The sequence below is a fragment of the Python bivittatus genome, unplaced genomic scaffold (genome assembly GCF_059951505.1).
Source record: "Python bivittatus isolate LINGU-HERP-01145 unplaced genomic scaffold, Pbiv_v1 ctg000310_np1212, whole genome shotgun sequence".
In the NCBI taxonomy this organism is placed as follows: domain Eukaryota; kingdom Metazoa; phylum Chordata; class Lepidosauria; order Squamata; family Pythonidae; genus Python; species Python bivittatus.
In genome coordinates, this window is record NW_028277054.1 from 8,797,189 (window position 1) to 8,809,758 (window position 12,570).

Consider the following 12,570-nt stretch of genomic DNA (forward strand, 5'->3'; position numbering starts at 1 on the left):
GCTGGACCTAAAAATAAAGTACCTCCAGGTCTAAATTATTCTTAGATTTATTAATTTCATGTGTCAGCCCTGGGTTGCTAGATAGAATCCAAGATTTGGTGGTCACAATAAATAGTACAGGTGCATCCAGAATTGTGTTTCTGAGAATTCATTGGTGGTTACCTTTTTTTTTTTATTAAGTAAAATTAAAGCATGAACAATGAAGGGAAGAAAGTATTAATGGGGAGAGAACAAGAATACAATCCATGGGAGTGGTGCAACTCATGACTCTTAGAAAGACAATGCCTCTGTATGTTTTAAAGTTTTTGATCATCAGTTATTTAAGCCATAGAATCTGAATTGTTTGGAATGCCTTATTCCATAGCACATAATAAAGCCAAACATGGATGGACCATGAATAGCACTTAACAAAGAAGTAATTTTATTAAGATATATTCATCCTGGAGGATCAAAAGATGATTTGAAGATAGACATTTTAGTTCTTCATTGTTGGAAAAGACTTGCAGTTGACCCTAGAATTCGACTAATTTATAAATAATTTTCTGCATTGTGTTTAGTGAAGACTGTGTTGTCACATACTTAACTGTACCTTTAGTTGAGAAAAGAAGCTGGCTGTCTTAGTTAAGCAAGCTCTTCTGGGTTTGAGTTGAGGGGGCTTACACTGCCTGACCAGAATTGTGAACTCAAGTTGTCTGTGCAGGGCAGAAGCCCTGCTCCTAAATATGCAGCTATAGCTAGCACAGTGTTATAGAGATGCTGTTCTGCTAGGAACTGAATATAGCTGGACTGAACCTGCCAAGACAGTACTGGATTTTGTGCTTCAGTGGAGCACAGCTAGGAATAGAAACGGCTAGCTCCCTCAACGTTCGCTACTGTATCTCATTCCGGCCACTCTTAAAACATCCCTTCCACATCTAAGAATAGCACATAGTACTTTGGGTGTTGCTGGGGCACCATCAGTAGTAATAAAATTGCATGTCCAAAATGAAAACTGACTTAGGCCTAAAACATCTATGTTTTGAGGAAAAGCAGAATTTCTTCAATGAAAAGGAATTAGAAACATAATTAAGAGACAGCCTATATATAACTCCAGTGCCAATTTTGAAGGCTCCCAAAATCTAAATATTAGTTCAGTGCTGGGTGGGTTCTGCTGTTCCCTTGGTATCAACCATCTATGCTAATGTGGCATCTTGAGAGACATGGGAGTATCTGATTCAAATCCTTGTCCAATTTATTTAAGCGACTATACATTTAAATGCATTGATTTAAATACATTGTAATTAATTGCATTATAATTAATTCCCCCACAGTGTAGAACCTACATGCTGTGCAGATATAGCCAGCTCCAGTCCATTGTTTTGACTGCTGACTAATATGACATGTCACTGGCTTATGTTATTTGTGGGTACTCTTAAGGCAAGGCTGCATTTTAAACTAAACAAACAGCCTTGCTTCCTTGAATTCCAGTAGGTGATCTAGCAGCACATTTTTCACGTTGAGGTTAAGCCAGTATAGGCTCAAATTCATGGATGGGACACCATTTGGGAAGAATATAAATAATGTTAAAAATCCTTCACAGTTTCTGTGATATCAAGGCAGAGGTTTTGTGGAGGAAGGACAATATATGACAGCGACTAAAAATGTTAATTGAGATCCCTGTACATGCAGCATCACTCCATGGGATCCATTCTTGGGCTGGTTTTTATCCTCATTCCAAACTAGCAGAAATGAACAGCAGCCATTATTTTGTGACAATACATATCATCTGCAGAGTGCCTTGGGTTCAGTTCCTAGCATCTCCAATACAAAGTCTTTGGTGATGGGCCTGAAGAAAACATCTCCCAGAAGTCTGGGAGAATTGCTGTCAAGTCAGTATAGACAATGCTGGCTTAGAAATATTACTAGTCTAGCTCAGCTTCTAGAGAAACATTGTTCACATGGTAGCTAGATTGCTTCCTGACCCTGATGTGTCCCTGCTCAGCTAGTTTCTATCTCAGCTATGTCCTGTGTTATAGCTTCTTTCAGTGGCCCCTTCGAATGTACTCTGAATCATTAAGGGTCAACTCTGAGCCTAGATTTACAGTTTTTAGTCTAGAAATGTTTCTTATGAAGAGGGTAGGTCTTAATGAAAAGGAGAACCAGTATATTGCAATGCTTCATTAGGTCATGTTAGGTTGTGTTACTGGGAATCTTTGGAGACTGGTAATGTATAAATATGAGAGATAAATGAAATTATTTTTGCCAGTATTTGTGCATATCAAGACTGTATGTATTTCATTATAGCACAGGAAATAACATGTGAAAGAAATGAAGCCAAAGTTGGATTTTCAGCAGTTATGAATCCAGAATTCTGTGACTTGCACTACTACTTCTCATGACTAGCAGAAGAATTTATGAATATATAATTGCAAAATTCAACCTCTCGGTGTATAATTGGACTAATATCTTACAGATTTGTTAGTAAATCTTACATGTTGTGTTTTTTTCATAATTAGTAATGCTAGAACCTTAGGAGGAAAAAAAATCCTGTAGTGCCGGTTTAAAAAAAGAATAGATGAGAGTAGTCTGAACTGGTACCTGCAGAGGTTTTTCATCTAGGAGTTAAAATTATAGAAGGCAATTTATATACACTTATAGATTATTAGAAAACATCAAGTGACTTCCTTAATAATAAAACATAAAAATGGATACAAGTTATTTGAACAAAATATTTTCAGTTTTTGGGGTTATTTGAATACTTTGAAAAAGTGCTCTGATAGGTATAAGGGCAAGTACATCTCAGCAAAAGAGTCCACAAAATAGAAATGTATATCCTGGAAAGCAGTAAAATAAAAGTGGTGGTCTGATGATGTCTTCAGTGTTTAAGAAGACTGGTAAGTTCTTAAACCCCTACTCCTATCAAATGAATGGATTCTTAAATACCACACTTTTGTATAGTTTCCTTATGTGTAAAAAGACTTCTCCAGTGAAGTGCTCCTCAAGTTTCCAGTGCAAAATTATAAGTACAGTAATTGCTGGAAAAGAAACCGGACCTGACCTTCCTCAGTCAAATATGCAGATGCTATACTTCTTGCTGGATCACATGACTGACCAAGGACTAGTTAGGATGAAATAATGTACAATGCTCATAGTGGAGCAGGTATCTGGCCCAGAACAAAGTATTTGCCTACTTTTTAGTCCAAAAAGTGTTGTGTAAACTATTCTTAATGTTAGTTGTAATATACAGTGAATCTGCATCTTATTGCCTTTGAGGCATGAATCAAGTGAAGATGTCCAGACCTAGAGAAAAGAAATGTGCAATTCTAAGTCCCCAAGCCACAATGATTGGGGCAAGGCTGTCTGAAAGGGAATGACAGCTAGAATAGCTCTTCCAGCCCAGGGGAGACATTGCCCCTCTGCACAGGGAAGAAGGGTGGCTTGCCAGATCTTAAACATCCTGCAACAGCTTCAAACTGAGCCCTTGCTCTTCATCATTATATCAGTGTAATGGGGGACAACGCATCTGGGACATAATGCATCATATACATGATATGTGGCATAGATTGAAATTAGAAGCACACAGAAGAGACACTTGCCACTTCCAGATTATCCAGTGGACCAGCTTGTTCATTATTTGTCTAATAAAACTTGCTTCTTTAAATCACACTATGGTCTTTTATCAGGACCTTGTCTGCAGCTGTTTGTAATAATTGTGCATTAGGAAAAGTGAATTCCTGGAGCATTCACATTGATGTGTTCTTACATTGCCAGTAAAAAGTTATGCTTTGGGGGAGAAGAGCAAGAAATGATAGTCCAGAATCTCAAGGCAGTATCAGAAACAGCTGGAACATTGATTACCCCATGCACTCTTGGGAACTCTTTTCTCTAGCTATATTTAAAACGTGATTTTATTTGTAGGGGCATGTTGCTATATGGATTAGATTTAATGATAATGACTATTAATTTTATATAGGTATTTGTATCATATGGGTCTTTCTGTTAATTAGTTTTTTGTTGCTACATTTAGATCATTTTAATTATTTTAAGATATTTAGTCTTTTTTCTTCACTGTGTAATCACTAATATCGATTTTTTTCTTTTGTACTTCACCATTTTAACACATAAAATTAATTTTTAAAATGTGTAGGGGTGCATGAAACAACCAAGTTATGATGCAGATTCAAAACTTAGTATTTGAAGATGGCAGGATTTGATTTTCATTTAAGATTCAGAATTTAGAGGCAACAAGATTAGATTTGAACCTACTCAAACTGTTGATTTTTTAAAAAGGGGGGCTATAGTGGAGAGGCATTAAAACTTTTCATCTACTTTCTTTATTTGCAAAATGGGATGAAAATAGCAGTGGTGGTAGAATGTTTAGGGGACACTAACCCTGCAAAATTTTGTCTGGATACCTTCAGGGGTTTAATTGCAGTATATATTTGAACTATTCCCCCTGCACTTCTTTTAAAACAGGCTAGAAGGGATAAGACTATAAAGAATTTGCCCGAATCAATTTAGAAATAAAAGCATCAAAAACCTGTTTTGAAAATGCTATTATTAAAGATCAGTGAGTCCATCATTCTCAGACCACCTGCTTTGCTGGGAGGTTTGTTGGTATAGCTCATTGTCCAGCTATTCATGCCACTGTCAGGGAACCCAGCCACTCCTACTACTTTACTCCTTCTCAGCTTTGTCACTTTATGGAAGGAAAATTATAACAATGTTTAAAACTCTGAAAGCCACAAAGCACAAGAAAGTCCACTGAATCTTCGAATCACCATCAAATCTCTCCAAAGCTATTTGAAGACACTTCAAATCAGTTCAGAGGCTTGATTTGAAAGGGCATTCAGCTGAATCTCATTTGAAACAAGTCACCACTTTGAAATTTTGCACAGCCCTGAGCAATTTGGTTTGGCTGCATGACAAAATTCTGTTTCTTGCCTAAGCCCCAGCTAATCATCTGCTTCAACCCTTGTGATCCCAGCCCACCAGTCAACGTATCCAAGGAGAGAGATACACCAAAATTAATGTACATGCCTCTGCTTGTTTTCTACTTGCTGCCCCTCCTTTATGCATTTCAAGCTTGGCCCCTCCCTAGCTTCCCCTCTTGCTTCTCTTGCCTGCACCTGTGACCTTTAATCCTCCCTTTCCAAAATTCCATTAGTGATAGGATGTCCTCAGGGATGCATCCTTGGTTATAAAAAGGTAAAGAGAAAATCATTTTCCAGACCTAGAATTGATTCCATTTCTATCCCATTCTTCCTCTAAGAAGCAGAGGGCTATATATAGGGTCCCCCTTTGTTTGATCTTCTTAACAGACCTGAAGGAGGATAGGCTGAGAGATAGTGATTGTCCTGAAGTCACCCAGTAACCTTCGAAACTGAGCATGGAGTCTGAACCCAAATCTCTGTGGTCAGAGTCTTAATGCTATACCTGCCATGCTGCTTGACAGCTGAAAGCTACCCTTGAGAGATTACATGCGCTGAATGAGGGACTAAAAGGGTTCTGGGAGGAATCCATACTTTCCCCTTTTCTTTGGTCTTAAATCTTAGTGCCAACATCTTAACATTCATTTCATATTTGTCCCTCTCAGTTTTCCATTCAGTGTTGTTCAGTAGGTACTTCTACAAGCACTGAGTCTGGAAAATATTATAAAAGGCACACCATTTATTTCTTAGTGCAATACCGTGAAAAGTAAATTCAGTGGACCTCGTATTTGGCAAATATAAAGAGAAGTCAGAGTAAATAAAGAAAGCTAGGAAACACTAACATCAAGTAGTGAATTGTGTGTGCTTAAACTCCACTTTGTGGTTTACAGTATTACAATGCATTTAATACTGAAATACAGACATCAATTTGATATACTTCTATTGTCATTCTGCGCTAATTCCGGAAATTAGATCCACTGTCAGCCCTCCTCCTTTCCTATAGAAAAGGCAGGAATAGAACCCTGGTTCTTGGCCACAACTTCACTTTTAATTGTCATGGAGATACCTGACTCTCTTTTTAAATTGGAATTCATTTTGTGGTCAAGGCAAGATGCTATTTTGGGGCAGTACAACCATGTTTGCCAATATTTTTCACCTAGGCTCTTTTTTTGTCCTCTAGGTGGCAGCAGCACCCCACAATGCCAGCTGCCTCCCTGCAGCCAGGTTGCCTCTCTGGGCCGCTCTCTTCCTACTGAGACAATCATGTCGAGCCAGCACAGCCATGCTCCCTTCTCCAGCATCCAGACCATGGCTGAGCATCAGCAGGTAGTTCCCTGGAGAATCCTTACTCTGACTTATTTAGAGATCCCCTATTCAGCTTCTCTTCAGAATGCATGCAGTTAAGAGAATACAAGAGTAACTTTCATCTGACTCCTTTCCTGCTCTCAACCTGTGGCCATTCCAACTAAAAACTACATACGTACAGTGGGGCAAAAAAGTATTTAGTCAGCCACCAATTGTGCAAGTTCTCCCACTTAAAAAGATGAGAGAGGCCTGTAATTTTCATCATAGGTATACCTCAACTATGAGAGACAAAATGGGGGGAAAAATCCAGAAAATCACATTATCTGATTTTTAAAGAATTTATTTGCAAATCATGGTGGAAAATAAGTATTTGGTCAATATCAAAAGTTCATCTCAGTACTTTGTTATATATCTTTTGTTGGCAATGACAGAGGTCAAACGTTTTCTGTAAGTCTTCACAAGGTTTTCACACACTATTGCTGGTATTCTGGCCCATTCCTCCATGCAGATCTCCTCTAGAGCAGTGATGTTTTGGGGCTGTCGCTGGGCAACACGGACTTTCAACTCCCTCCAAAGGTTTTCCATGGGGTTGAGATCTGGAGACTGGCTAGGCCACTCCAGGACCTTGAAATGCTTCTTACGAAGCCACTCCTTCGTTGCCCGGGCGGTGTGTTTGGGATCATTGTGATGCTGAAAGACCCAGCCACGTTTCATCTTCAATGCCCTTGCTGATGGAAGGAGGTGTTCACTCAAAATCTCACGATACATGGCCCCATTCATTCTTTTCTTTACACGGATCAGTCATCCTGGTCCCTTTGCAGAAAAACAGCCCCAAATTTCCACCCCCATGCTTCACAGTAGGTATGGTGTTCTTTGGATGCAACTCAGCATTCTCTCTCCTCCAAACACGACGAGTTGAGTTTAGACCAAAACGTTCTACTTTGGTTTCATCTGACCATATGACATTCTCCCAGTCCTCTTCTGGATCATCCAAATGCTCTCTATCAAACTTCAGACGGGCCCGGACATGTACTGGCTTAAGCAGGGGGACACGTCTGGCACTGCAGGATTTGAGTCCCTGGCAGCATAGTGTGTTACTGATGGTAGCCGTTGTTACTTTGGTCCCAGCTCTCTGCAGGTCATTCACTAAGTCCCCCCGTGTGGTTCTGGGATTTTTGCTCACCGTTCTTGTGATCATTTTGACCCCATGGGGTGAGATCTTGCGTGGAGCCCCAGATCGAGGGAGATTATCAGTGGTCTTGTATGTCTTCCATTTTCTAATTATTGCTCCCACAGTTGATTTCTTCACACCAAGCTGCTTGCCTATTGCAGATTCAGTCTTCCCAGCCTGGTGCAGGTCTACAATTTTGTTTCTGGTGTCCTTTGACAGCTCTTTGGTCTTGGCCATAGTGGAGTTTGGAGTGTGACTGTTTGAGGTTGTGGACAGGTGTCTTTTATACTGATAACAAGGTCAAACAGGTGCCATTACTACAGGTAACAAGTGGAGGACAGAGGAGCCTCTTAAGTAGTTACAGGTCTGTAAGAGCCAGACATTTTGCTTGTTTGTAGGTGACCAAATACTTATTTTCCACCATGATTTGCAAATAAATTCTTTAAAAATCAGACAATGTGATTTTCTGGATTTTTTTTCTCATTTTGTCTCTCATAGTTGAGGTATACCTATGATGGAAATTACAGGCCTCTCTCATCTTTTTAAGTGGGAGAACTTGCACAATTGGTGGCTGACTAAATACTTTTTTGCCCCACTGTATCTGCAGTTCTGAAGCTCTGGTTTTTAGCACCTGCTATTAGAATTCAGGCCTCAATTCAATCTGTAAACCAAGGAACATGGAGGGGAATTTCAGAGGAGGTAAACATCTTCTATAGTATCAGCCACAACCCCCCCGTGATAGCATACTGTTGGGTGACAGGTTCCATCTTCCAGATTCAGAATACAATGATCTTAACACCATAACTGCACACTCTCTTGTGAACCTTTTTCCCCCCTAAAGAAATGGCATAGTAAAGAGTGGCAGTTTCATGAGAATTATACCTATATATAACTCTTGCCTTTTCATTATTTTCCCCCCACAGATCATGCCAGACCTGGCCATTCTGCAGAGGAGGATCCCACTTACATTTCGGGACTCTGCCACAGCCCCACTGCGCAAGCTCTCTGTGGACCTCATCAAAACATACAAGCATATCAATGAGGTAAGAGGAGCATCCTTTTGAGGGCATCTTTGGTTAGGGTATAAAAGCAGGAGGAGCAGTAATATCGTAAATACCACTGTGCCTCCTTTTTCCTCCATTGTATATGTTGATCATACATTTCCTTGTTCTCTGAGGAGACACCTGAGACCTTCAATCATTGTCCTGAGAGTAACTTTCATTTTTTAAGAAGCCCGCCCCTCCTGTTTTTTGCTTGCTTGGGTGGTTGTTGGTTTTTAGTTACACCCTGAACTTTGATATGATTGACAGGTCTACTATGCTAAGAAGAAACGCCGAGCCTTGCAGGTGGCACCTGAGGACACAAGTACCAAAAAAGAACGGAAAGTGCACAACGAAGGCTACGACGATGACAACTATGATTACATTGTCCGCAATGGCGAGCGCTGGCTAGAACGTTATGAGATAGACTCGCTCATTGGCAAAGGATCCTTTGGACAGGTCAGAGGATGGGGGCAGCAGAGAAGATAATTTTGTAACTGCTTTTGTAACCTTATGTGGAGCTGCGCTCACTCCTTTTGTGAACATAGGCTGGAAACCCTCCTTGCCTGCAGATATTGTCTCCCATCAGATTGAAGACAGTCTAAACCTAGCAGCAAATTATCTGCAATCTGGCCAGAAAGAAAGAGCCGGTGGCCAGTGGTAGAGCACATGGTTTGAATGCTACATAAAGTCCTTTCACAGGCACTCCAAAGGAAGATGTGAAAGAATTCTGCTTGAAATCCTAGAGGATTGTCCACAGTCAGGAAACAGTACTGTATGACATGGATCGGTTGTCTGTCCCGCTATAAGGCAATAGATTCTATCTCTTGTAGGTAGCTAGGATTTTCATTTCCATGTCATCCTAAGCTAAGTTTCCTTTTCCAATTGCCAGAGAGTAGGCATACCATTTGACTGTTTCCTCTCTTAAGCAATTACTTTCACTTGTTAGTTTCCCACAAGGATTAACTTGCTAACACGGTACATGGTGGACCCGTGGCGTTAGCCTTAGGGATAAGCTAGGGATGTTGCTGCTGTATTGGACTCGCTGTCACCAGCTTCATTCCTACCCAAGCTGCTTGATCTTGTTGTCATGTTGGTACTGGAATTTCAGTTTTCTTTCATTAGGAGATGGGGCTGCAGCTTGTGAATTCATGACCACCATGACACCCTTGGGCTTGTTCAAGATTGTGGCCCCAATACACATGGGTGGCTACATGTTTTTGTTTTGTTTTGGAGCAGCTGAGATGCGATCTAAGGGTAGGATCACTCTCTGCTTACTGTGGAGTTGATTGGGAGGAAGGTCTTACTTGATTGGCCCATCCCAGGTGCCTAATGGATCTTACTGGTTTCCAGCGAGCAGTTCTGCTGAGTGTCTGGCTAACCTCGGGAATAAGGGTTCAGCTGCAGCGGTTGACAGAATTGCTTCTGAGTGGCCTGTCTCTAGCCATCAACCCAAGGGAGCACATTGGAACTGAGGAGCTCTGGGAGATGATATGACTTAAGAGTCACCTAGAGCAACAGTGGTGTAAAACAAAAAACAAATGTGATCGAACATAGGTAAGACCTCAAGTTTGAGCCTACATTGAGCAGTGAAGGATACTTACTTCTCCACCGTTACTGAATCTGTGGATAGCCACTAGCAGTAACCCTGTTAGGAAAAACCGAGTCATATTGTCCATTGGGCTTTTGCAATGAACTCATGCAGCATCTAGAGAATCAGATCACCCCAGTTCACTCAGATGCTATCTGAGCAGGGCCATTTCAGTTGATAGAGGCTTCATCTTGCAAGGTTATCTGAGATAGGTTTGTGCCTGTGGATCCTAGAGAGTTTAATAGGATTCTCTTTGCTGCTAGCTCAGCCACCTGTGCATTGAACCCCTGTCCGTCCTGGCTAGTGAAAGCTGCCAGAGAGGTATCAGAGGCTGGGGGAGATGGTGATAAATGCATCCTTAAATGAGGGGGTGTTGTCTTCTGCCTGGAAAGAGGTGTTGATGCACTCCATCTGCAAGAAGCCATCTGCAGTCATTTTAGGGAAGGTGTTGGAGAGGGTGGTTGGACTATAACCATAGAAAGTCTTAGCTGCAACTGATTATCTGGATCCTTGGAACTGAAACCACCTTGATTGCTCTTATTAATGACCTCTGCTGGGATAGAGGAAATGCAATTCTCCTAGTCCTGTATGATCAGCTTTCAGTAAATGGTGATGGTATTCTTCTGGGCCAGCTGGGAGGGTTGGGAGTGGGAAGTATTGTTTTGTAGTGGTTTTCCCTCCTGAGCAGTTGGTTCTGGTTAGTCATAGTGGTAGGAGAAAAGTCAAGCCCTAGGGAGCTCTGTTATATGGTGCCAGAGGGCTCAGTCCTCTTTTTCTTGCTGTTTAACATCTGTATAGAACTGCTGGGAAAAGCCATCAGGTGGCATAGGGTGAAATACTGTCAAAATGCTGATGTTGCTCAGTTATATATCTCCATCCTGAGTCAGATAGAAGATGCATTGGAGGACCTGACCCAGAGCTTGTTAAGATTTGGATGGACAGAAACAGGCTTAGACTGAATTCAAGCAAGACAGATTTGCTATGGATTCATAAGCTAACTGTATCCAAAGATAGGCCATCTGACTCTCTTTGGGGTTGCACTCCCCCAGATGGAGCTGGCACACAATCTGGGGGTTCTGCTGGACTCACACTTTCTGCTTGAACAGCAGATAGAGGCTAAAGCCAGGAAGGCCTTCTCACAATTATATCACCAGCTGATTCAGCATGCAGCAGCCCTAGTGATTATGGGAGTACACAGGTTCATCCATATAACACTATAGGAGTTGCCCTAGTTGCTAGTCAGCTTCCAGGGACAGTTCAAGGTGCAGGTTACAGCCTTTAAATGTCTTACATGGTTAAGTATCTCTGAGACCATTTTCTGAGTTGATCTGCCTGCCCAGTGAGATCTAACAGAGTGGATTTGCTGAGGATCCCAAATCTGAGGAAATGCCACCTTCAGGGACCCTGTGCTCAAACCTTCCCAGTGATGGCCCCCTGTGTCTTAAACAGTCTACCCCCAGATATTCAGATCATTCCTTCCCTCTGGGAAGAGCATTTGGAGATGCCTGAAGATTCTGCTTTCCAAATGATGACACATCAAGGCTTCTTGTTCCGTTATTGATTGTTTATGCTTTAATTTCATGCTGTGATTTGTAAGTTGCTTGGGGTCTTCAGAAATGGAGTGGCATATACCGAAGTAATACATAAATAATAAGCTGCTGAATGTAACTTAATTCTGTTATGGTTTTTCTGCCCCTTAGGTAGTGAAGGCCTATGATCAACAAGCTCAAGAATGGGTAGCCATCAAGATTATCAAGAACAAGAAAGCGTTTCTGAGTCAGGCTCAGATTGAACTGCGGTTGCTGGAGCTCATGAATCAGCATGATACTGAGATGAAATACTACATTGGTGAGAGTTTGTGGGAATGGATTCTTTAATAGGAGGGAGAGATTCTTGAATTAGTTGAGAAACATTAAAGAAGATGTAGCCAGGGCTGCTGATTGATGAGAAGTTTCCATGTATTGAAGGAGTTAATTAAAAGGCAGGATGGATGGAAAGAAGTGACAAACAGCATAGAGCTTGATTTGAAGACAGGACTTCACTGACATGATACCTAAGAGAAATTTGTCAGTAGGATGGTATTTGTTTATGTACTAAACACATGAACCAGTTTCTATCAGTGGGATTCTGTCAAAACATTAACAGAGAGTTGTAGCAGGATAACAGTGTTGTCACACCACTTTGCTCTCTTTACGTCTTCAGTGCACTTGAAGCGTCATTTCATGTTCCGGAGCCATTTGTGCCTGGTGTTTGAGTTGCTGTCCTACAACCTCTATGACCTGCTCCGTAACACCAACTTCCGTGGCGTCTCTCTCAATCTCACCCGCAAGTTTGCTCAGCAGCTGTGCACTGCGCTGCTCTTCCTGGCAACACCCGAGCTCAGCATCATCCACTGTGATCTCAAGCCTGAAAACATCCTGCTCTGCAACCCCAAACGCAGTGCCATTAAAATTGTGGACTTCGGCAGCTCCTGCCAGCTGGGCCAGCGTGTAAGTGATTCCCTAGCTCTCACGTCCCCACCTGTAACCTGTCTCCCAGTGCCTGATCCTACAT

The 12,570-nt window shown here is 41.5% G+C and overlaps 1 protein-coding gene across 4 annotated transcripts in view; it reads left to right on the forward strand.

Moving 5' to 3' along the window:
• Positions 1 to 12,570, forward strand: part of LOC103068249 (dual specificity tyrosine-phosphorylation-regulated kinase 1B) — a 33,142-nt gene that overhangs the window by 13,782 nt on the left and 6,790 nt on the right. For all 4 annotated transcript variants that reach the window (XM_088140026.1, XM_025167791.2, XM_088140027.1 and 1 more), the window contains exons 2-6: positions 6,091 to 6,236; positions 8,310 to 8,429; positions 8,697 to 8,885; positions 11,718 to 11,865; positions 12,220 to 12,506. In XM_088140026.1, the coding sequence (XP_087996152.1) occupies positions 6,174 to 6,236; positions 8,310 to 8,429; positions 8,697 to 8,885; positions 11,718 to 11,865; positions 12,220 to 12,506 (807 nt within the window). In that variant the 5' untranslated portion in view covers positions 6,091 to 6,173. The remainder of the gene's footprint in view (positions 1 to 6,090; positions 6,237 to 8,309; positions 8,430 to 8,696; positions 8,886 to 11,717; positions 11,866 to 12,219; positions 12,507 to 12,570) is intronic.